This window comes from Leuciscus leuciscus (genome assembly GCF_965113295.1).
Source record: "Leuciscus leuciscus genome assembly, chromosome: 21".
Classification (NCBI taxonomy): Eukaryota; Metazoa; Chordata; class Actinopteri; order Cypriniformes; family Leuciscidae; genus Leuciscus; species Leuciscus leuciscus.
This window is the reverse complement of record NC_138745.1, coordinates 25,407,335-25,431,086: the sequence shown is the minus strand read 5'-3', so window position 1 is coordinate 25,431,086 and position 23,752 is coordinate 25,407,335. Positions and strand designations below refer to the sequence as shown.

General features: G+C 35.5%; 3 protein-coding genes across 3 annotated transcripts in view; all 3 read left to right on the top strand.

Moving 5' to 3' along the window:
* The first annotated feature begins 2,255 nt into the window (after positions 1 to 2,255).
* On the top strand, positions 2,256 to 9,830 carry pdk2a (pyruvate dehydrogenase kinase 2a). Its single transcript, XM_082151166.1, has 11 exons — positions 2,256 to 2,481; positions 3,632 to 3,773; positions 4,464 to 4,535; positions 4,905 to 5,089; positions 5,179 to 5,268; positions 5,836 to 5,913; positions 6,253 to 6,329; positions 6,421 to 6,519; positions 7,012 to 7,122; positions 7,718 to 7,831; positions 8,484 to 9,830. Exons 1-11 carry the CDS (start codon positions 2,364 to 2,366, stop codon positions 8,625 to 8,627), a joined length of 1,230 nt encoding a protein of 409 aa, XP_082007292.1. The 5' UTR covers positions 2,256 to 2,363; the 3' UTR covers positions 8,628 to 9,830.
* A 4,608-nt stretch (positions 9,831 to 14,438) lies between these two features.
* LOC309484832 (uncharacterized protein) lies at positions 14,439 to 19,111 on the top strand. The gene is made up of 8 exons (XM_082151260.1): positions 14,439 to 14,519; positions 14,723 to 14,797; positions 14,936 to 15,001; positions 15,102 to 15,164; positions 15,369 to 15,438; positions 16,013 to 16,462; positions 16,545 to 16,640; positions 16,753 to 19,111. The coding sequence occupies exons 2-8, from the start codon at positions 14,723 to 14,725 to the stop codon at positions 17,154 to 17,156; spliced, it is 1,224 nt and encodes a 407-aa protein (XP_082007386.1). The 5' UTR covers positions 14,439 to 14,519; the 3' UTR covers positions 17,157 to 19,111.
* Positions 19,112 to 19,262: 151 nt separating this feature from the next.
* Positions 19,263 to 23,752, top strand: part of myo1d (myosin 1D) — a 71,598-nt gene continuing 67,108 nt past the window's right edge. The window contains exon 1 of the mRNA XM_082151229.1: positions 19,263 to 19,739. Coding sequence (XP_082007355.1) covers positions 19,645 to 19,739 — 95 coding nt within the window. The 5' untranslated portion in view covers positions 19,263 to 19,644. The remainder of the gene's footprint in view (positions 19,740 to 23,752) is intronic.

Genomic DNA, 23,752 nt, shown 5'->3' with positions numbered 1-23,752 from the left:
TAGGTTATGTAACAGGAAGTGAGACTGGGATTGCTGATGACTCTTTCAGTAGTTCAGAATCTATTATTTTTTGTAGGAGACAACTTTATTTGTCGTGCACTTTGATATTTGAAACTTTGCAGAACTTTTACATTCACATACAGCTATATTACACACGACATGAAAGGTAATATTTGAAAAAGCAATAGGGGCCGTTCAATATGCAGTAACCTACATTTTAGACAAAATCTTGGCTATATATTGGTTTTCCACATGTTTGATTTAAATACATTTCCATCCTTTCAAATCTGACGGCTCCTCAGCAAAGTATCTGGTTATACATTATAGATTCTCACTGGATACAGTACGTCATCTTGGTATTGCCTTCATGAATACTGTGTATTCTCGCATTCGACTCATTTTGACATATTTATAGTAAGGGATTATGCATATTTAGACTCAGAGAATTTGTAGCATTTATTCATGTTGTATGGCAGGGGTCTGTGAGAGTACATGCCACTGTATATTGTAACTTAACTTTAAAGTGAAAATCTTTAGAATTAGTTATCAAAAAAGTTCTTAAGATATTAAATATGCTTTTGAATATCAAATCTGCATCTATAAGTAATTTAAAGGATTTATTGTGGAATCTGTTACTTGTTGTGAGAATAGCTCCTAAGGAATGGCCTGAGAGCGAGTTTGACATTTTGCTCTAGGCTGTTCCATTCATAGACGTAACAGCACATCAATGACCCGTGTCTGACCATAAAGGAAATTTCCACTGGGCATGTTTTCTTCTCCCCAGGTCCCCAGGTCTTAATGGCTGTACAATCACTGCATACTGCATAGACAGATGCTTTGGAGTTTAGATAACACAGTTTAAGGCAGATAAATTTACTACAACTGATATTTTATTATTTAGCAGTACACAATAAATGTACTCCATCATGCGTTTTAAAACTATAGAACCAAATAGCATGATGTAGTGCCAAATAAAATGTTTTAACAGCTATGGTTTTACTATAGCATTTTACTGATTGTTTTCTCTCTCTCTTTCCAAACAGAAACACCACAAATGTAATGAACAGGGCTGGACAACTCTGGCCCTCAAGATCCACTTTCCTGCAGCGTTTATCTCCAACCCTAAGAAAACATATCTGCCTGCAGCTTTCTAGTAAAGGAGAGTAAATCTCAAGGGCCAGAGTTGCCCACCCTTGCTCTAAAATAACAGGTTTACTCCCCATTTACTGTGGTGGAAGGTTCAATAAAATATTCCAAAACTGACCACAAGGTGGAGCCTCGGATAACTTGCTAAGCGTGGAGCTGTATAGCTGAACATATGGGAAACGTTATTTGTCATGATTTAATCATGGAAAGAGCCACTACACTGTAAAAATTATTGATTCATCTAGGTCTCCATTGTGATAAATCATCTGATGAGAGTCACTGCATAACCCATAATTGTGAATGCACATGGAAATCTGCAGACTAATCTCTGTTTGTTCATTTTTAAAGATGCATTTAAAGATAGACATTTGTTATATATACGTCTAAGTTCTAATTAAAAATGGGGGGAACCTCTGATTTACTCAGCTGACTGCTGGCTGGAAGGAGAGAGTGAAATATGCATGACTTGTCTCTTATCGAGACTGTCCTGGTTATGCAAGAATGGATTTATGGCACTTAGTCTTTCATAAAACATAATGTCCTCAAACACGCATTCACCATTCAAAACAGAAAACTTTGGATATGAACAATATATTATTTCTAATATTGATTTGTCCCTGCATGTCCTCATAATAATCATAATTCTTACCTTGATTCAACTTGAGTAGGCCTAATTAAATTTAAATGACTTGAATAAAGTGTAATTAATTTAATACCACGGGGTTGTAGCCTAACTTTTGCACTTGATTTTATAAATTAGTAGCCTAATTAAACTAAAGTTCTCAAAGGAATGTTTTACAGTGTGCTAAAATTAATAAGGTAGCCTACATTATTGTTAACGCAATATAACTAAGATTCTGATAAGCATATTAATTTAGCTTTAATGGTTTTCATTATGATCATTACAGTTTATTATGTAAAGAATAGATGTGCTTCTTCATCAGGACGCAAACAACACAGTGGTCGAGGACTATAATACACGTGTTTATGTCCCTCACTGAATGCTTATTTAAGCCTCCACATGCCATTGGACGGATCTGGAGTAGTAATAGGAAACTCGGACTCTGATTGGCTGTTGAGTGTTCTTGGAAAACAACTGCCTCTTAGACCATCATATACAGGGCATCACATGCATTATAAACATCATAGCTATTGATAAAACTGGATCTCTGCAGCTGCTATATCTGGTATATCTCAGTTTCAAACCAATCATCGAAATGAAGTTCGTCAGGTTTATAATGAAGAATGCTGCTTTGGCCAATGTGCCTCATCACATCGAACACTTCTCCAAATTTTCACCTTCTCCACTTTCCATGAAACAGTTTCTCGATTTTGGTGAGTGATTTTTCTGCTGTGTTATTTGCTCGTATATGAAATCAATCATTTGTATCCCTAAATTGATAAAGAATAGCTTTATAGCCTGAGTATAGGCGCTGTCTTGCCAATGGAAGTGCTCGTGTGTAACGTTAGTCAGTTGCAGAACAGGCAGTTTTATCATGGCATATTATTATTATAATGCACTACATTCATGATTACGTGCATGACTATGTAGTTGCTCGTGCAATTTTACATCTACCTGATGCAGAAATTATGTGATACTGCTCTACCAGCTGTAGCAATGAGATTCGGGAACAAACTGTTCTTTTGATTCGGATCTTTTCAGTGAATCCGCTGACTCGGCTCATAGAATCAGTCTGAATTTGTTTACGAAAATAACTGAACGAGACATTTACAAATCTGACTGAATCAACAACTCTCTAATTTGAAATTGAACTGAGGGGATAGTAAGAGTATTTTAGAGTGAAGCAAGGACTGATGGGCTGAAAGCCAAATTACTTTAAGAATAGCAAAAATGCTAAATAAAACGTTTTTCGACTTGGTCATATTTTTTATTTTTATTTATCCGTTTTTAATAAGTAACATTTTATTAAAACACTCAAAAAAAATTCAGGTAGGAGATGTAAATAAATGTTAGTAATGTTTACGTTTATGTTTTAGGAGATGTTTGGCTGAAACAAACTGAACTGTACCTCAAGAAATTAAATTAAACATCCATTTTAATACAATTTAATCGACGAAAAAAAATGCAATAAACTGCTATATTTTCCAACATATTGTTTTATTTGAAAGTTTTAAAGCACCTCAGAGAAAACGCGATGAAGTAGTGGCTCAATCTATTTTCTGAACCGGTTCTTAAAAACGAATTATTCGAAAGATCCGATTCGCGGCAATGACTCGGAATGTTCTCATCAATACTGTTGTTCATACTGACTGGTTGTTGCATCATTTAACTGCTGTTGGCTTTGCCTTGCATCACTGCCATGTTTACGCTTATGCATTCGACTGCTTATTTGCATTATGAGCAACGTGTATACATTTCAGTCCCGAACCATACCATCCATTCATATACTGTATTTATGACACTTGTGCAGTGTGTGTCCAGCGTGCCAAACATATTTGTTTACATGTAACGTTATTTGTCCAGGTTCCACCAACGCATGTGAGAAAACGTCTTTTGCTTTCCTGAGACAAGAGTTGCCCGTACGTCTTTCAAACATCATGAAAGAAATCAACTTACTCCCCAAAAGATTACTTACCACACCTTCTGTACAAATGGTTCACAGCTGGTGAGTTATACAACATTTTACTGTATACACGGATCTACCAAGATTAGTATTGTTGTAGAAACGATGGATTGTTTATAAAGCGATTAGATTACCACAGGCGTGTTACTTATTTTTAGTATGATCCGAAAACACCGCGGTCTACTTGAGACTAGGCCAAATTCAAAGTTGTGTGACGTAGTAGTAGAGCACGTGAACTTTGTCCCACATACTACGTCAGGGTGTGGGAGCTATACTTCTTCAAGAAGGGACTCGTCTCGTCTGCTGTGAACTTTGTCCCACTTTCACTACCTCCTCGTGCTTTAACGCGTCATACTTACCCTTGTTTTTCCTTTTAGCAAGAGTGGAAACTTAGGAATAGCAAAAACAAAACAGTCTGCTATTATGCATGGTATGCAACTGTTTAACTGTTGTTTTTCCACAGATATTATTAGGTCAGTGGTTTTGTGAATTGCATCCGTTTAGTGCAATACAATTATCGCACATCTTAACTGAAATCTCAGATTTGCAGTTTGTATTGATTATAATTTTTTTAAATTAACTAAATTTAGGCCTACATGATGTCACAAAGATCTGTAAAGAAGTTAGCAGAAGAGTCTCTGGACAAGCTTGTTTCCCAAAGTTTTTATTTATATTTTTTAATTGCCTTTATTGGACATAAATTCAAATCATATTGCTTTTTTGTGTTCTAAGGTATACTCAGAGTTTGATGGATATCTTGGAATTCCTGGAGAAAAGTCCAGATGACCACAGTGTGTTAGAAGAGTAAGTAGAATAACTAAATTTCATGAAAACATCTGATGTTTGGCCTCAAAATCAAAAGAAAAACAGGAAAATATATTTAGAAGCATGTTTTACAACCATCAAGATTTTTTCATTGTTTGCCATTATTTTCATGGCAATTAAGCACATTTTCCTACAAACATTCTCATGAGTATAATGCATCAGGGTGTTTTATGTAAAACATTTTTTTTTTTTTTTTTTTTTTAAGCATTATATTGAGAATTGAAAAGATTGTCTAATTATTGTCATGAAAATTATTTTGGTCTTTAAAATAGGCTTTGTTGTCAAACTAAGTATGTACATATTTCATTTGTTCATTGCACATTTTGACACTCTTGACTCTGCACACAGGTTTGTGGATGCTCTGGTCAACATCCGAAACAGGCACAATGATGTTGTGCCCACTATGGCCCAAGGTGTGATTGAATATAAAGAAGTATTTGGTCAAGATCCAGTCACTAATCAGAATATTGAGTATTTCCTGGACCGCCTCTACTTGAGCCGGATATCCATCAGAATGCTCATAAACCAGCACAGTAAGCACAATATTAAAGCCAAATAATACCTCTGAGCATCAGTGCTGCTTAAATTGCTTGTATTTATGTTATTTTCTCTGATTTTTCAGCTCTTGTATTTGATGGAGCCACAAATCCAGTTCACCCCAATACCATTGGCAGTATAGACCCTCATTGTCAGGTGGCAGACGTTGTTAAAGGTATAGTGTGAAAAATGTATCTGCTAAAATCCACAAACATATATGAGTGGGTGATTGTATAAAAAAACATCATCAATTACTCACCCTTATTCCAAACCTGTAAGACAAGTTCATCTGTGAAACAAGTTCATCTGTGAAACACAAATGAAGATATTTTAAATGAAATTCTGAATTTCTGTCCCTCCATTGACAGCCTATGCAACTACCACACCATAATATATGTGAATAAAAGTCTAAATTCAATCTGTTCGTCATATAAAGTGACCTTGTTCTCTTCAGAAAATTTGGACTAAACCGCTCAATTCATATTGATTAGTTTTACAATCTCTTTATGAACTTTTTGAAGCGTCAAAGTGGTTTTTGCTTTGCTGCCAATGGAGGGACAGAAAGCTCTCAGATTTCATTAAAAAGATCTTCATTTGTGTTCTGAAGATGAGGGTGGGTAATTGTTGAAAGTTTCATGTTTGGGTTAACAAACCATTTAAAATCAGTGACCCATTTGTTTAGTCAATACACGCACACTTATATGTTTCTAAAATATATTATGTCAACACATTTTTCATGTAGATGCATATGAAAGTGCCAAGATGCTGTGTTATCAGTACTACCTCTGCTCACCTGACCTGGTACTTCAGGAACTCAACAGTAAGATCAGTTAAATATGTATTCCAACTATTGGTTCTACAGCAGGGTTTCTCAAACTCGGTCTTGGAGGGCCACTGTCCTGCACAGTTTAGCTCCAACCCTGATCAAACACACCCGAGCAAGCTAATAAATGTCTTCAGGATCACTAGAGACTCACAGCTAGGTGTGTTTGATCAGGGTTGGAGCTAAACTGTGCAGGACAGTGGCCCTCCAGGACCGAGTTTGAGAAACCCTATTCTACTGTATTTGTTTAATGCATAATAGCTTAGAGCTAAGTTGTAATAGATTTTTTAGCAGCTATAGACAATTTTGACACTGTGACTGTTCTTCCTTTTACAGCTAACAATAGGAACCAGCCTATCAGCATTGTGTATGTGCCTTCCCATCTGTACCATATGCTATTTGAACTGTTCAAGGTGAGCTGTAGCCCATCTCATATTCTGCCCTGAAACAATGCTGTTTACGTAAGATCTGAATGTTGTCATGACAATATGGTTTCTTCCTCAGAATGCAATGAGGGCGACCATTGAGAACCATGAAGAAGGCAGTAATCTTCCACCCATTCAAGTTATGGTGGCCATAGGAGGAGAGGACCTCACTATCAAGGTGATTTTAATTTGATCAAGCATAATTTGTTGTTGACAAATAATAATAATAATAAAAGTTTTTTTCCCTTTTTGTTTATGTTGAAAATGTTTAGACATTTTCATATTCAACTATGCACATTTTCCAATACATTTTCATTCATGTTTTAAACTCAGAAAAAGTGAGTAGGATTTGTGAGTTCACTGACACCTTATTGATTGTAGTCTGATGTAACTGGAGCCATCAGTCATTTTCCCATCAGTGAAACACCTGCTGTTGCATAACACAGTACATGAGAGCTGACTGACCTTGTTGTTTAGTTACCTTGACAATGCTGATTTCAGTCGTTCACTTGCTAAACAGTTGTGTTCAGGAGTCAAAGTCACGGCCAGTGCCCGTCTGTCCGTCTTGCATCTCACCCCTCTCACTGTTTGCCCAGTTTTTTCTCTCTGTGCCCTAATTTTTATCTGTGCTCTAGATTTTATCCTAACAATGTCTTCTCTGTCTTTGTAGATGAGTGACCGAGGTGGTGGAGTTCCTTTCAGAAAGATGGAGAACCTCTTCAGTTACATGTACTCCACAGCACCAACACCCCAGATGGATGAGAAACAAATGGCTCCCCTGGTGAGACTTCACCGCATTATACATAAAATACAAATGGAATTGCAAGATATATAATTTAAACGGTCCTCTTCACAGGGTTATTATAGTTAAAGGAGTAGTTCACTTAAAAATGAAAATTCTGTCATCATTTACTCGCCCTGCAACAAGTTGTTTCAAACCTGTATGAATTTTTTTTCTTCTGAAATATTTTGAAAAATGTCGGTAACCAAACAGTTGATGGACCCCATTGACTTCCATAGTAGGAACATTCACTATGCATATACATAGTAGGTACTTCAACTCTTTGGTGACCGACATTCTTCAAAATATCTTCTCTTGTGTTAAAAAATTTAGTTAAAAATTGTTATTAAAAAGTTTAACTTTTAATGTACTAAAATAACTGAAATTAATACTAAAATAAAATTTTATAAAAAATATAGACATATTAATAAATAAATAAATAAATAAACTAACAAAAATGACAAAAAAACACAACAAAATTACTAAAACATTTACTAAAATGAAAATGAAAGCGGAAAATATAAATAAAACTAAAAAAGTATCAAAGAAAAAATAACACTGCTTCTTTATAATATCATCCACCTTTTGTCCACAGGCTGGGTTTGGTTATGGGTTGCCCATTTCTCGACTCTATGCCAAGTACTTCCAGGGTGACCTCCAGCTCTACTCTATGGAGGGCCATGGTACTGATGCAGTCATTCACCTGAAGGTACATTTAAAACCTACTTAAAGGAATAGTTCACCTAAAATTCGGTCCATTTTCAGAAAATGAAAATTAGGTCATTATTTACGTCATTCCATTATTTGTGGAGCTCCAAACCTGCATGACTTTATTTCTTCAGTTGGACACAAATTTTAAAGATAGTTTAAATAATGTTTCAACAGATTTTGTCCATGCAATTAAAAATCAATGGGGTCCAATGTTGACAGGTTTGGAGCGATACTATTGACAGATTTGGAACTATCGCTTTAAAGCACATGTGTCAAACTCCACATCTGTCCTAAAGAGTTTAGCTCTAAAACACCTGCCTGGAAGTTTTTGGGGCCGCGTCCAAAATCAAATACTTCCCTGCTTTATAATATGTTGAAAACAGCACGCCAAAAGAGTAGGTGAAAAGTACCCGGATAACCTACTACTTCCGCGGAGATTCTGGAGTGTGCATTTGATTGACACTTTACTATCCCATGAGGCCACAGGAGAGGATTTATGAATGAAAGTGCACAAGGAACTGAGTTTAACACCCCTGCTTTGTTAAAAGTCTTTGGAACGCGTTTAAAAATGCTAGGAACTTGTTGTAAATGAGAGTACTTAGAATACTTTGTGTTGTGTTCTAACAGATTACATCGTGTTCTTCCCTCAGGCTTTATCCACTGACTCAGTCGAAAGGCTCCCTGTGTTTAATAAGACAGCTCGACGGAACTACGAGGTCACGCAGGGGGCAGATGACTGGTGCGTTCCCAGTCGAGAGCCACTGGACCTGGCCAGGTTCAGACTGGCCAAGTGAAAAGAACCATGAAGCCTCCAGGAAGGAAATAGGACAGTTCTCTGGCCTACTGACATGAGTGAATTGGAAAGGACATGGCGTCCACATGGCCGAGCCCCAAGTCTCCACTCACTGTGAAGCCGTGTAGTCTCACAGCAATACCGTAGTTGTTGCATGCAATGGTTTTCCTCTGCACCACCACCATGACTATATCATATAATTTTTTTTATTTGAGAAATTTGTCACAGTGTTACCTGCAGACCATACTAACTCATATAAAGTGGAACAAAGTACCAAGATAATCCTTTGTTGGAAGACTGTTTAGTGGATGTTCCAGTGTGGAAAAGTGAGCCAGACAGTCAGTTTACTTTCTGAAGCCTGCGCTAGCGGACAAGGGCCGTCTAGACCAGTTATTGGAACCAGAAAGTGACAACAGGCTTGTGCCAAGGAACTTAAAAGCACATGAAATCAGAGATTAAGGGCCAAGATTGGGTGATAAAAATCCATATGCAACCTATGATGTGTCATTTATGCAAGAGTGTGCTAGAAGTGCATGTTGCACTGCAGTAGTAATGCTGAAATCAAGGAACACTTGTAATTAAATGAGTTTGATTACTGAATGTAGGAGTGTTCATACTCAGAATGGCCAAAAGCTGAGAGAAAGAGATCATAGAGGCCATTATTGTATCTGTATTAGTGTGTGGCCAATATGTCAATGTGATGCCTAGTATTTTCTTCACACTTGCGATTAAGGCGCTAGAAGGGGATCAGTTGGAATGTACCAATTATCTCATTGATTTAAACTTGAAACACTTACAACTGAAATGCACCGAGCATTTCAAACACAGTGTTTTGTGCATGTTTGTTCTTAAACATGCTGAAGCATTTTAGATACCTCATCGACTGAAGATAGTTTGTCAACTCTAAGACCATCGCTCAGCTGTTGCCTTTTTCAGATTTGTGGGCTTTAGTTCTCTGCGAATATTATACAACATGAAATCAGAGCTTCTAATTTTAAGACTGCTCTTTTGAAAGCATGCCTACTGTATTAAATCAACCATCTGCTTTGAACTTGTACCATATAACCTTACATATAAGGACCATATTTTGTGTATTTATGTTTTTGTCGTGTTATTACAGAAAATCTAAACTTTATTTTTGTAATGTTTTCCATCTAAATCAAATGATGAGTATAGAATTGAAATAAACAATTTTTGTCACTTATGTCATTTATGGGAGTCATTTATGTGTCAACAAGTACTCTGAACTCTGTTGATGGTTTTATTAGTGCAAGGATGGATTATAGAGAGGACAGATATGATTGACAGGTGTGAATCGAGATACTACACATTGATCCTTTGCCCAGTAAGGCAGAGGTTAAATTTCATAGTAAACAACATACCTTTTAAGGTCAGAGGTTTCATGGAAAGTGAGTTGGCATGAATGGAGCAACAAGTATGGAAGAAACAATGAACTTAGCAAATCAGATGTGCAGTGATAGAACAAAATTAGTTCCTGCTAAATGTGAAAATAACGTCAGGATCATTTTGTCTCCGTAGAGACTGTGTTCTGGATGGATTAACTGCTTGATAAACAAGTGCTCCTCTTACAATACATCACATGCCATAAAGCACATGCTATGAGGTACTCCATATAAGGTTAGATGGATAGCTTGTTTACATGCAGGAGCCTCTGGAATGTTTTAGGCCTTGGTAAACAATAAATCAATATGATAACCTTTCTAAGTACTTTTCATTTTTTGAGCAATCATAGATAGCTTCTGCACATATTCAGTATATTTGAATGGTGTTTTTTTTGTTTGTTTTTTTGTCATGTCTCACATCTCTACACTCTCAGTTAAAGTAGTAACTTACAGAAAATGGGATACAACAGTTTGTCACTGAGACAGAAACCTTAAAAATGGAACTAACACATATTTCTATGGACCCTTAAGTATGGAAACTAATTTCCGCCACGTAATAAAAAAACATGCTTTGGTAAATCATAATTATGAAAAAAGTAATTATGATTTGACAAAGCACTTTTTTTCTCATGTGGCTGAAATGGGCTTCCATATTTAAAGTTATAGTTTTATATTTTATATATTTTATTTATATATTTTATTTATACTTTTATATTATATACTCTATAAAATATATAATTTTATTTATATTTTATATTTATACTTTTATATACTCTTTATTTATCTACTTTTATTACTATTTCTTTTCCTTATGCTTTGACAGGTGGGCAATTGTGACAACTAATTTTCCCTCGGGGATCAATAAAGTATTTCTGATTTCTGATTTACCAACAAATAAAAACAGCTAACTAATCCTCTTGACTTTAAAAAGCTCCATATAATACACTAAAACTTGAATATAATAAACAGAACGTTATCGTCTGTTGGTCTGTCACGATCTGTGTGTTTAGTGTCGTTTTCATGGACTTTTAGTTTTCATTCGTCAGATACCTGTTTCCTATGTTTTTTTGTTTTTGTTTTTGTTTTTTTTCTCTCTAGTTTCCCGCCAGTCTTTAGTTGTCATGGACACTCATTCATTATCACACCTGTTTGTCATTGTCTCATCATCACTGTCCATTTAAGTTCCTCTTCGTGCTCACTGCCGTGTCTGGTATTGTTTGTGTCTTTGTTACATGTTTCTTGTAATTGCATTTGAACAATTTAATTTGTTTAAATGAATACTTTGTTTTGGAACCTTTTTTTAAATCTATCTCTTCATCATCTGGACGTATATGTGACATGGTGTAGACGCTAATATAGTTATCGTTATTATTATTCTTTGTGTACACACCCTCATGTCATTGTAAACCTGTATGACTTTCTTTCTTCAATAAAACACAAAAGAAGATATTTTGAAAAATGTCTCAATGTTTTGTTCATACAATTTTAGTCAGATGTTGTTTTGGACCCCACTGACTTTAATTGGATGGACAAAAACATTTGAAACATTCCATTTGAGGGAAAGTTATTCTGGTTTGGAAAAACTTTTTAATTAGCAAATTTTACATTACTATAAAAAAATAAATAAATAAAAAGCTCACAGGAAAAGCATATGTTGATGATACTATATAATCAGCTATTAATATTTGGCTGGTTCTCTCTTGTTTTTGCATGTCCATAATTTCTTTGTATGGCAGCCAGGCCAAAAATGGTGCGGAACAATTTGACTTTGTGTTATCATTCATAAAACAGTTGACTCCAAGCACATTTACACAATATGCTTACAAAATCTTTAACAAATTTGTAATAATATTGGAAAAAAGGGTGATTTTCCTAGGCTGGACATCACTTTTGGCCACTACTTATAGACAGATGCAGATAACTGCATGATTATCTAAGTATTAAAAAAAAGAGACAGTAACAGATGACTTCCCTCATAGAGTGCCCTGTTACGCAGCTGTTAAAGACTGAACCCTCATGTGCTAGAATCTACAGAGACATGCGAGTATAGCAATGAGCAGTTCCAGGAACTATGATAGGAAAAGTACAGCCCTCAGAGAAGGCCATAAATGATGGCGTGTACGTGTTGCTCTGCGGGTGAGTGGAGATGTATGGGGTTGAGTAATGTATGCAAACATATCACAGTTCCCAACAGTAACATGGGATTGTCCAGGTGACTGTTCTCTTTCTAGCACGCCTGTCATTCCCCAGGGCGGTTTACTGATGTCTCCTGCTTATGTAAAGGGCCTGTGCTTCACATCAAAACATGAACATTGTTTTCCTGGGTGGACTATTGTACTGGCTGGACTGGTCTTATCTAATCACACAGTCGACGGCTCATTGCTCTGTTGACAGTGAGAGCTGAGGTTGCTGCCAAGTATTTTAATATATTACCAAATGGTTAAGGAATGAGAACAAAACACAATGTTCTGTTGGCCCTATTCTAATATTATGCCCAGATGAGATAAGATTGGATTCAATTTATTTAGAAGGACTGTAACTTAATTAGATACCAGTGAAACACATTACTCCCATTTTACTCATTAAACCGGTTAGATTTTGTTTTAACAATGACAGTTAAGTTTGGGATGTTTGTTTTATACAATCTTGCCAAAGCATCAGTACACAAGAAAATAAGTGCACACACACACACACACACACACACACACACACACACACACACACACACACACACACACACACACACACACACGCACGCACGCACGCACGCACGCACGCACGCACGCACGCACGCACGCACGCACACACACACACACAGACAGACAGACAGACAGACACACACACACACACACACACACACACAGACAGACAGACAGACAGACAGACAGACAGACAGACACACACACACACACACACACACACACACACACACACACACACACACACACACACACACACACACACACACACACACACACACACAGACAGACACATGCGCACACACACATACACACATTTCATTGTGAAAAGTTTTTTTTTATTTTCATAAATGTCAATATATTGTTTAATATATTATAAATAAGTTTTATTTCAGCTTTAGTTTTTTTTATATCAAGTTTAAATAAAAATGAGAAATTAGCTGAAATACATTGATTATACTTATTAAAATACGTTGTTTTTTTTTTTTTTTTTTTAAGTAACAAAATGATATGTTTGTATGGTTTTAATTTTAATTGTAATTTCAGTTAATATTTCAGTTAATAACCCTGGCCAATAATGAGCACTAGACTAGTGAATATGATTCAACATTTGTTTGTGACGATTCAACAATTACATAATTAGTGTTTCACCAGAATATTTTTAAAAGTAGTATATTAAAGTGTATATCTAGACTCTACCAGATTTGTTCCTGTCCAGTAAACTTGGAAAACCCCAATGTTTTAAAATAGATTAGAGGTCACCACCTAGTGGTGGCTTTCGTTATTGCAGATACTTGCATCCTGCACACAGACACTGGCAGTTTCATTTCCACCAGTCAAAGCAAGCGCATATTTAACTCAAAGCGCATATTTTCCACGAAACTATTTCCTACTCAAAATAATTTATACTTAATTATTCCTCTTTAAATCTTCCTCAATGGTCATATTTCTCCCACCATGTGAATTTTGAACCAAATTTTCCTGTTTTTAAATGTGAAAGCAATCTAATTTATTTTTCAGGAGTCCAACATTAATTTGTACTACTAACACATTAGATTTAGCAAATCAGATTTAAAGTGCTTTTTAAGATATGCTATTAAACATAATGTGTGTTTGCACAAAAGGGAGTTAAGATCTTGTCACTGCTGATAATGCAAAACAAGTTTTTTGCTATAACCAATGACTTGTCATGTGGTTTCAGAATGATGCTTGAAAAGGCAAAATCTATAACAGTCAAATAACTTGTTAAATTGCAATGCGAGAGTAAGTAATTGCTAACTTGGTAAATCATGACTAAAACCTGGTCGATCACAAAAAGCGAATTAACTTTTCCAAATGCTCAAACAATGAAAACTTGGTTTAGTGTAAAAATTCTGGCCCAGCCTTGACCTTATTCCTTTTAAAACATATTCTAATGCATTTCTTCTTTGTTTTTGTTTGTTAACATTGCACATATTTCTACCAATTTGTTTAACTCGTTTTAACTTATTTCAAGGAACTTATTTTAATAATATTTTGCATGCATATATGCAAATACATTTTTGCACAACATTTTCTGCTGACCTCATGAGCTCAAAAACGGCCTGTGGCTACTTTTCATGTGCATGTTAGCACCTTATTTGTGAACAGTGTCACCAGAGTTTCATGTAAGAAAATGTTGGTGTGAAAGTCTGACCAGAAACTTCCTTCTGCATGGCTGTAGTGTCCAACCCCACTGGTGCAGTATATATATAAACTCTATCCTATATAGCTGACTTGCATAACGCATAGAGAACTGCTCTTTGTGAAAAGGTAAGCTTAAAATGTTTAGAATTTCTAAAAAAAAAAAAAAAAACAGATCACTTAAACCAAATCACTTAATTGAATTACCTGTAATTCCCAAGAGTTTGCATTCTTGATTGAGGCAAATTAAAATAGCAAATCCATTTTTAAATTAGAAATGTACTTCATATTTTTTTTTTATAAACATATACATATATATATATTACCTTTAGATGCTTTCCTTATGCATCCAAGTGTTTGCGGTACTGCTTGTATGTGCAGCTGACACTGAGAACGGAGATATTTCAGTAAGTATGATCAAATTTGTTAATTAATGTTATAAATAAAATAAGACCATCATTACATTACAATATTCTTACATTATAACTGCAATACAGTTACTGTGCAAATGTTATTTCACATTATTTTATTGCAATGTCTTCCAGTATACATTCAGAGCTTGGGATATGGTTGACCAGCGTTTGCAGGAGCAACTTGCCGTTGTGTATAAGGTAGTGGTGCTTTTAAAGTGATTTGGTATATCCTAAATTTTTCAATTTCTAAAGGAAGAGTGGTATAAACATCATTTTTCTTACCTGTGTATTGATTTAGGAGATGGAAAGCTTGAAACATGAACAAGTAGTAATGAAACAAAAGCAAGAAGCCTTGAGCCAGGTAATATTAAAGTTGATAATTACAGTCTTTTTGCTGGTTAAATAAAAATTAAAAAGTATTCTAATCAGTCTCACTGGATCTTGTTGGACTTGCAAAAACATTTAAGCTGTTGTTAAAAATTAAATATAACATGAATGCCAATGTCAACATATGGCTGAAGTATAATAATTCATTCTACAGTGAAACTATTTTGTTTTTTTGTAGGCATTACCGTACTGTTCACAGAAACCTATTGATACGGATGTGGAGATGAATTTGACATCACTACAAACTGGTCAGTTTTTTTTGTTGATAAAGTATTCTTTATGGTTTATTTAAAAAATAGATAGATATACACTGTAAAAAAAAAAAAATATGATCAATAGGTTATCTGTTTTTACATTGCTTTAACTCATCAAAATAAGTTAAGCAATTGTCAACTCTTTTCTTATAAGTTATACAAGATTCAACTCATTTTAAGCCAGTTTAATGTAATTTAAGTTGAAATGACTTAAACGTCAAAGTTGATTGTATTAAAAAATGTAAGGCAGCAACTTTATTTTTACATTATGCACTGTAAAAAAAAATTGCTGCGATTATTTATCACAACTTAAAATCCAACATTGTTTCAACTTTAAAAAGTATGTGTTCATGCTTGACTTAAAATTTTAAGTTTAGTTAACTTTAGTTAAGTTGGATATTTAAGTTATCTCAACACATTTTAAGTTGTTATAACTAATTGCAGCCACATTTTTTAGTGTACTATCCTTATCATTAAAAAAAAAAAATTCTTTTTTTTTTCTTCTTTTTTTTCCTGTGTGTGTTTTGGGTGTGTTTTATAAAGGACTATATATATTTGTCTTTGTTAGGCAGCAGCCATCTGCCGTATACCCTCACCCAGGGTGAAGATGGAGTCGAAGGCTCCGGTGAGGTTGACAGTGGCGCAGACCTTGACCCCTGCTTTCACTACACCGTGTTGGACCAAGCCTGGAGAGCTACAAACTACAGCACCAAGAATGTTGCTTGTGACAATCGTGTCCAGTGGAAGGGCTGGTACCGTCTCTTCTACCGTGGGAAAACCATCCAGATGCCTGAGAGGTGCGTGAGGAAAGAAATGTGTGGCACGCACGCTCCGCTGTGGCTCGTCGGCGGTCACCCCCGGGTACGAGACGGAGTGGTCACCCGCAAAGTGTGTGGAAACTGGAGAGACAACTGCTGTTTGTTCAAATCCCCTCCCATTCAAGTCAAAGCATGTCGGGGAAACTACTACGTCTACAAGTTTGTCAAACCGGTAGCTTGCCATTTGGCATATTGTGCAGGTAAGATGTGATGACTCAGGCTTTAAGAAAAAAAAAAGAATAATATTGTGTATATATTGACTGTTGCACACCATCCTTTCAGACATTTACACACTTGTCTGTGGGAAGTGCAAAAAAAGTGAGTCTTGCGTCAGCAGAGACAAAATCACCTGGTTGTGTAAGAAAAACCCAATGAGAGGTGAGCCATTTCTTTTCATTAATAATCATTCAATTAACCAATGCTGTGAAGTGTTCAATTATCTACCTTTTAATACAAATAATGGAGTATTTTCCTTCCTTGTGATCTGTAGTGAAAGCAAACATCCATTTTTTTGCCACCTACCCAGCCAACATCTCAGGAAAAGTGAACAAGATCGTGTACAGGAAAGTGTATGTGAATCAAGGCGGGGCTTTCGACTCTCGCTCCGGGATCTTCAGAGCTCCGGTTTCAGGCGTCTATCAGTTCTTCTTCTCCACACAGACTGGGGGGAGTGGGCAAACTAACCTATGGCTTGTTGTTAATAACTACTGGGTGGCTATGTCCCATAGTAATGTTCAGGGCTCTAACTCAGTTGGAAATCTCTCTACGTATATGACGACTCTGCGCAAGGGTGCTACGGTTTATGTGACCCATAATAGTGGCCGCTCTTGGGCCAATAGTGCATCCAACACCATCGCTTTTGGGGGTTCATTACTTATGGTGAGAAAAATCTAAGAGAATGTAAAAGGCAACTGGAGCAGAGTTATGAACATTTACCCCTGGTTTCACAGACAAGGCTTAAGTCTAGTCCCAGACTAAAATGCATGTTCGAGCTGGTTTAACCTTAAGTAACTTGCACTGACATATCTTAAAATATGTCAGTGCCATTGTTTTGTCTCAAGATTCACACCAATAATGTTTTTTCCCCCCTAAGGCACGTTTATAAAAGCTACTTAAATGTCCTAATTGAACTGCCTAATTCTGGCTTAATCTAATCCCTGTCTGTGAAACCAGGCCTTATAGTTTAAATGGAGGCCAATTTAATAGTACCAACTAGGTTTGATATTATATATACAATAGTAAAATGTCCAGCTAGTTCTGTTCATTCATTGCTTTTTATTATTCATTTAACAGTTTTTAATACATGTGTCTTGCTGAGAGATATTTCCATTGCAAAAAGTGCTTTCCAGTTTCTTAGTGCTTTTTTCCCCCTATAAAAATACTTTGCCATAAAACGTCTGAATTTAAGACTGAACCAAAACTTTTTTTTGTCATTATTTCTAATAATTTTTAATTGTTATTTTTTTAAATAGTTTACCATAATAGTTGACTAATATAATAACAATAATAATAGTGCAAATTAAAGAAAACAATATTTGTTTCAAATAATAAAACATCTCAAATGCAAATTCCCTTAACACTTTTCTAATGAGACAAATCTTACTCTGAGACAAATTTTGGAGACTAAGACTATTTTGAAAAAAGACATAGCTTTTTTTTTGTCATTATATATATGCAAATATATATTTTTAAATAAATATTCTTAAAAAAAAAAAAAAAAAAAAAAAATATATATATATATATATATATATTGTTTTAACAAACATTGTTTTCTTTTACACTATTATTGATGGTAAACTATTGTTGGTAAACTACTTATATGTAACTATAAGTAATAGCATTGTCCCAGTGTCCTGGAGATACAGGTGGGGGCAGCAGAGTCCTCTCATTGTATTTAATCAGGGAAGATGTCACTGGGTCACAAGTAGCTGCACAGAGCAACCTGAAGCCATCCTCAGTCCTCATTAAACTTAAACACGTTCTTGTGTCCCAAGGTCACCGCAAACACGGTGACAGCACATGCCAGCCCAAAATCATATTTTACTAGGCTACATTAACAAAATGACGAAAACGATTTAGCAGACCAAAAAATAGTCAACCACCATTGTGCTTACCTGTGAGCTCCTTTAAATTTGGTCTTATTAGTTCAATTGTCAGATATGTTGTTATTAACTGAAGTTCTATGCAGAACTACTGCTGAGCAGTTCACTCAAATGGGATTTTATCCATTGCCTTATATGGCTAGAGGACAGACGGACATTCCAGAGATACTCACTGATGATGATGATGATGATGATGATGATGACTAATAGTCTTAAAGAATTCTAACTATGCACAATTCAAAGTCAAATGTTATAATTAGGCAATATAAATGATATATATTGTCAAATTATATAAATAATTAAAATATTAACTCCTTTAAACGAATTCAAGTAGTAGGCTACGCATTTTATGTTAAACAAACATTTTGTTATTTATCAGTAAGCAATCCAGTGCAATATATGCTTTTTTTTTGTACTTGTAAATTTACTAGATTATTTACTTGTAATTTTTCCAATAATCTATTCACTTATAGTAAGCCTACAACTTATTCATTAGCCTACAGTCGGCTAGGCTACTTATTTCTTAGCTAGCACAAACAGTGGCAAGTAGCCTAGCTTACGTTTTTAGTTGGTGACAAATAAACATTTTTGCCATTTACTGTAAGTCTATTGTGATCTGTGCTTCAGCGATCAACTATTCACTTCTGAATAGTATGAATTCCGAGCGTTGATAATTTGGGATTTCGTAATACAAGTATATGCTGCTAGTAGCAAAAAAAGACGAAAAAGAAAAAGAAAAAAAGAAAAGAATTAAGGGACTGATGTTAACCACTGCTTACCATAGTCGACGGCAAATGTATCCACCTTTGTAACTGTGTCATTCATGTATTGAGGTGAACGCGAACGCGCCCGTGAGGGGAGGGGCTTGCGCGAGACGGGCAGGATACCGAAGCCACAGTGTTTAGGCGAGACGAGTGAAGCTCGTGGAAAAAGGGATGAAAGGTGCGACTCTCGATGTAGCGGACTATCACTCAAACACCGGCAGGCTCAAAAAGTTGTGTGAAGTTTTCAGGCGACGGACGAGTGTGTGGCTTTAAGTCTTGTAACCTTAAACAGACGAAAACAACGTATAGTTAACGCACATTGCTTGTTTATTTTTTCCTTTCCTAATAACATGAAAAGAAGCCGACGAATAGTGCGCTAGGCAAATGTAAACAAATTCAGGAAAATGCATTATCGCTTCGGTTTGTTTTTGTCGAATTGACTTGAGTATTCGTCGGAAATTCAACAGTCAGCTTTACATTTTTTCCATTTGCCTACTATATTTCTAACGCGTTAAAATGGCAGAACACGAAAGTTTGGAGTTCGGAAAGGCGGACTTTGTTCTTCTGGACAATGTGTCTTTGGAAGAGTTTATGGCCAACCTCAAACTCAGGTAAGATAATTCACCCTGTTACCAGGTAGCCTATTATAGTTGTAGCTTACCTGTATTTTGCCCTAAACTTTGTTTTGGGGTTTGAAGTAAAATTCCAATTGTGTTAAATGAAAAGAATTCAAAAATGTTTCATCTATCTATCTATCTATCTATCTATCTATCTATCTATCTATCTATCTATCTATCTATCTATCTATCTATCTATCTATCTATCTATCTATCTATCTATCTATCTATCTATCTATCTATCTATCAAAAAATGGTGATGCAGATTAGTGATGAAATTGGTTATTTCTGTGAATTGAGGGAGATGTTTTTGGATCACATAATAAACTACAAAATTAATATTGTTTAATAATCATTTAAAATGTGTTAATTCCTCTGAAATTTAAGTCAGTCATAAAGTTCAGTCCCTTTTTTAAACCCACCATTCAAAAGTTTTGAGTTGGTAAGATTTTGAAATAAGTTTCATTTATTGGATAACAAAAGTAACATTGTGAAATATTTACTTAATATCACTTTTTTACTATATATAAATATAATTTAAAAAGAAAAAGAAAGAAAGAGTTCCTCAAATCATCTTGCAAAACATCTTAAAGTGTAATCATATATTAATTGACTGATACTAGGCATCTGGAATAGTTTTAAAAGTTTTTCAGGTCAAGGGAACACTGCATTACACATCTCATGTCTACATTTAGGGAATTCATGGCATTGTTGTGTTTGCTGCATCTCTCTGTAGCTTCATATAGCCTAACTTGCTGCACCTGCTGAGCCAGAGTGCTGTGGGATGGCCACAGAGGTGTGTTGGCCATGGTAACACCCACTCTGATTGGCCTTATTGTTCAAACAAGTTTGCAGTGGATATCCTGCCATTGTGTTTTATGTTTTTGGTTATGTGGATCACATTTCCTCATCAGCACACTGTAAATAAATGACTTGCTAGCTCTGATAAGATGGACAATGTGGTTTCAGCATGCAGTTAATGGTTAATAAAACAATGCCATAAAATCTATTGTATGATTCTAATGTCAACTAGGCTAAGTGACCTATGTGTGGATGTCTCGCAAGGGCACTGAATAAGCTATGAAATGTTTGATTTGATATTTTAATCTTTTCATTTTATAGCATGAAATTACATATTTTATGTATTCTGATGATATTGCGGGTGTTTTTCTGTGAATTGAGGGAGATGTTTTTGGATCACATAATAAACTATAAATATTGCATAATAATAATTTAAAATGTGTTAATACCTCTGAAATTTTAGTCAGTCATGAAGTTCAGTCCCTTTTTTAAACCCACCATTCAAAAGTTTCGAGTTGGTAAGATTTTTTTAATTGTTTTTGAAATAAGTTTCATTTATTGGATAACAAAAGTAACATTGTGAAATATTATTAACTTAATATCACTTTTTTACTATTTTCATATAAATATAATTTATTCCTGTGATGGCAAAGCTGAATTTTCAGCAGCCATTACGCAAGTCTTAAGTCTTTATGATCCTTCAGAAAAGATAATAATATGCTGATATGCTCAATAAATATGTTTATTATCGATATAGAACACAGTTGAGTGAGATCGTGACAGATTTTTTTTTTTCAGGATTCTTTGATGAATAGAAAGTTCAAAAGGACAGAATTAGTTCGAGATGGAAATCTTTCCTGTTACTTTGGATCAATTTAATGCATCCTTGCTAAATAAGAAAAACATTACTTGCCCAAAACTTTTCAACAGTATTGTAATCTGATAGATAATTATGAATCCGTTGTTAAAATGCCATGCGGATATGGATAGACAACTTGGCCATTAATTAGCAAGAGGAGATGCGTACTGGTTCCAGTGACTCAAAGCACAGGGTGTCTGTTTTTCTCACCTCTCTCTCAGCCATGGCCTGATTTTCTCCCTGGCTGGGGGATGGCGTGTGCAGTTTGTTATTTGCAGAGGGTGTGACCAGGCCAGCTTCCTGAGTCTTCAGTCTCCACATCTGTGTCTGGGGCTTCAGCTGGAACAGCAGCAGCTATGTGATGCCAGATCACTTCCTGTGCCCTCTGGAGTGTTAAAGAGGAGTGCTGTTGAACTGGAAATGGCTTTTTACGTGATGCCTTTTGAAGGCCTATTGCTTTGTATTCAAAAAGACCATTTATCTTGTCAAAGTAAAACTTGATCTGAACTGGATGAACTAATTTGGATAATGTAGATACCTTTTATCCAGTGAAATCAGCTGTGTTTACAGTCAGCTTGGGGTTGCTCTGCTGAAAAAGCTCCTGTATAACAAAGTTGAAGTGCAACCTTTCTATTCAATGCAATGACATAATGTTTTACCAATGAGATTTAAAGCAATTTTGTCAGTCTGTTTAGTTGTGAGCGTTTAAGCTTCTTACAGTGAGGTGTCAAAGTTAAACAAGTGTCAGGACTGCTGACACGTACTGTACATTGTAGCTTGATTTGAACTCTGCCCAAGACTGTTTACACAACGCCCCCTTTTTTGAAACAAGGGTTTGTGTAGGCACTCTGGAATCACTGCTTAATTTGATGTGTGCTCAGGGCTTGACTTTATATGGCAGTGTTGTTTTGTCTGCCGCTAGGATCTTGGGGAATTTTTTGGCAATCCTCTGCACATTTCCAAAAACAATTACAAGTGCTGCCCGAGACCATGTTCTAAATTCTTTTAGACACTGGCTCTGATACTGCAGATGAAATAGTTGATAATCAGTGCCTTTCAGCTTTCTGTCACATCTTGTGTCATTCAGAAGAAAGTCAAGTCTAAAAAAAGTCTTCAACAAACTAGCAATTTCCATGGTTTGAACTTTGTGGTACTGTATACTTTATGTATATATGAAGAGTTCAGATGCAAAAGCCTCTAAATGCCATCTGAAATTTTCTTCTAGAATTATCATTTTTATCAAGCTCTTATATTTAAATTCAATAATTTCACTTAAATGGCAATAAAGATTACCTATTAATTGTAATTTAAGTGAAATTACTGAACTTAAATATACAAGCTTGATAAAAATGATCATTCTAGAAGAAAATTTCAGATGGCATTTAGAGGCTTTTGCATCTGAACTCTTCATATATAGTTGAACCTTTCCTTTGAGTTGATTGACATTTTCACTTTATTTAGATGATGAGTTTAGTTTAACCTCTGACTCAGGTTAAACTAAACTCATTTATACAGTAAATCACTCAATAGCCTAGAACCTCGGTACATTGCAGATATGCTCATTGAATATAAACCTAACAGATCACTCAGCTAGGATCAAGAAAATACCAAAGGTTCGCTCAAAGCAAGGCTGCTTTTAGCTCTTATGCCACCCGTGGCTGGAACCAGCTTCCAGAAGAGATCAGATGTGCTCCAACAGTAGCCACATTCAAATCCAGACTCAAAGCACATCTGTTTAGCTGGATTTACTGAATGAGCACTGCACTGTACGTCTAACTGATTGCACAGCAAATCAGCACAGTGCTCAAACAACACATGTTTGGCCTTTATTTGATCCATTTGCCCTCTTTTTATTCTTTTAAATCTTTTTATAACTGTTTTAATACATTTTAAATAAATTTGAATCAATGTTTTTTTCTTTGTTTTTGCTATGCACTTTATTAAATCATTTTTATTTAAAGCACTTTGAATTACCATTGTGTATGAAATGTGCTGTATAAATAAACTTGCCTTGCCTAGAGTTTGCCTAAGGGTCTACTGTTGTGGCTGGAAGTGACTGGAAGAATGGTCTCGGGAAAAGAGCATTGGCAACTTGTGAGGCCTCATTGCTCTTCCTATTGGACATTTTCCTGGAGTAGAGACTTAAAGGTGCAATAGGTGATTCTCAAAAAGAATTGTTTTTGTTATGCTGGTTGAAAGTCTCTTCATATTCTGATAGCAATGAAATGTTAAGCGGTCTAAATGTCTAAATGTATTTGTATAAATATATATCGTCTGTGGAATGCGTAGGACCATACAATGTTAGTTAAATCATGGCATTCGGTTCGAATGAATTGATAGCATGTGT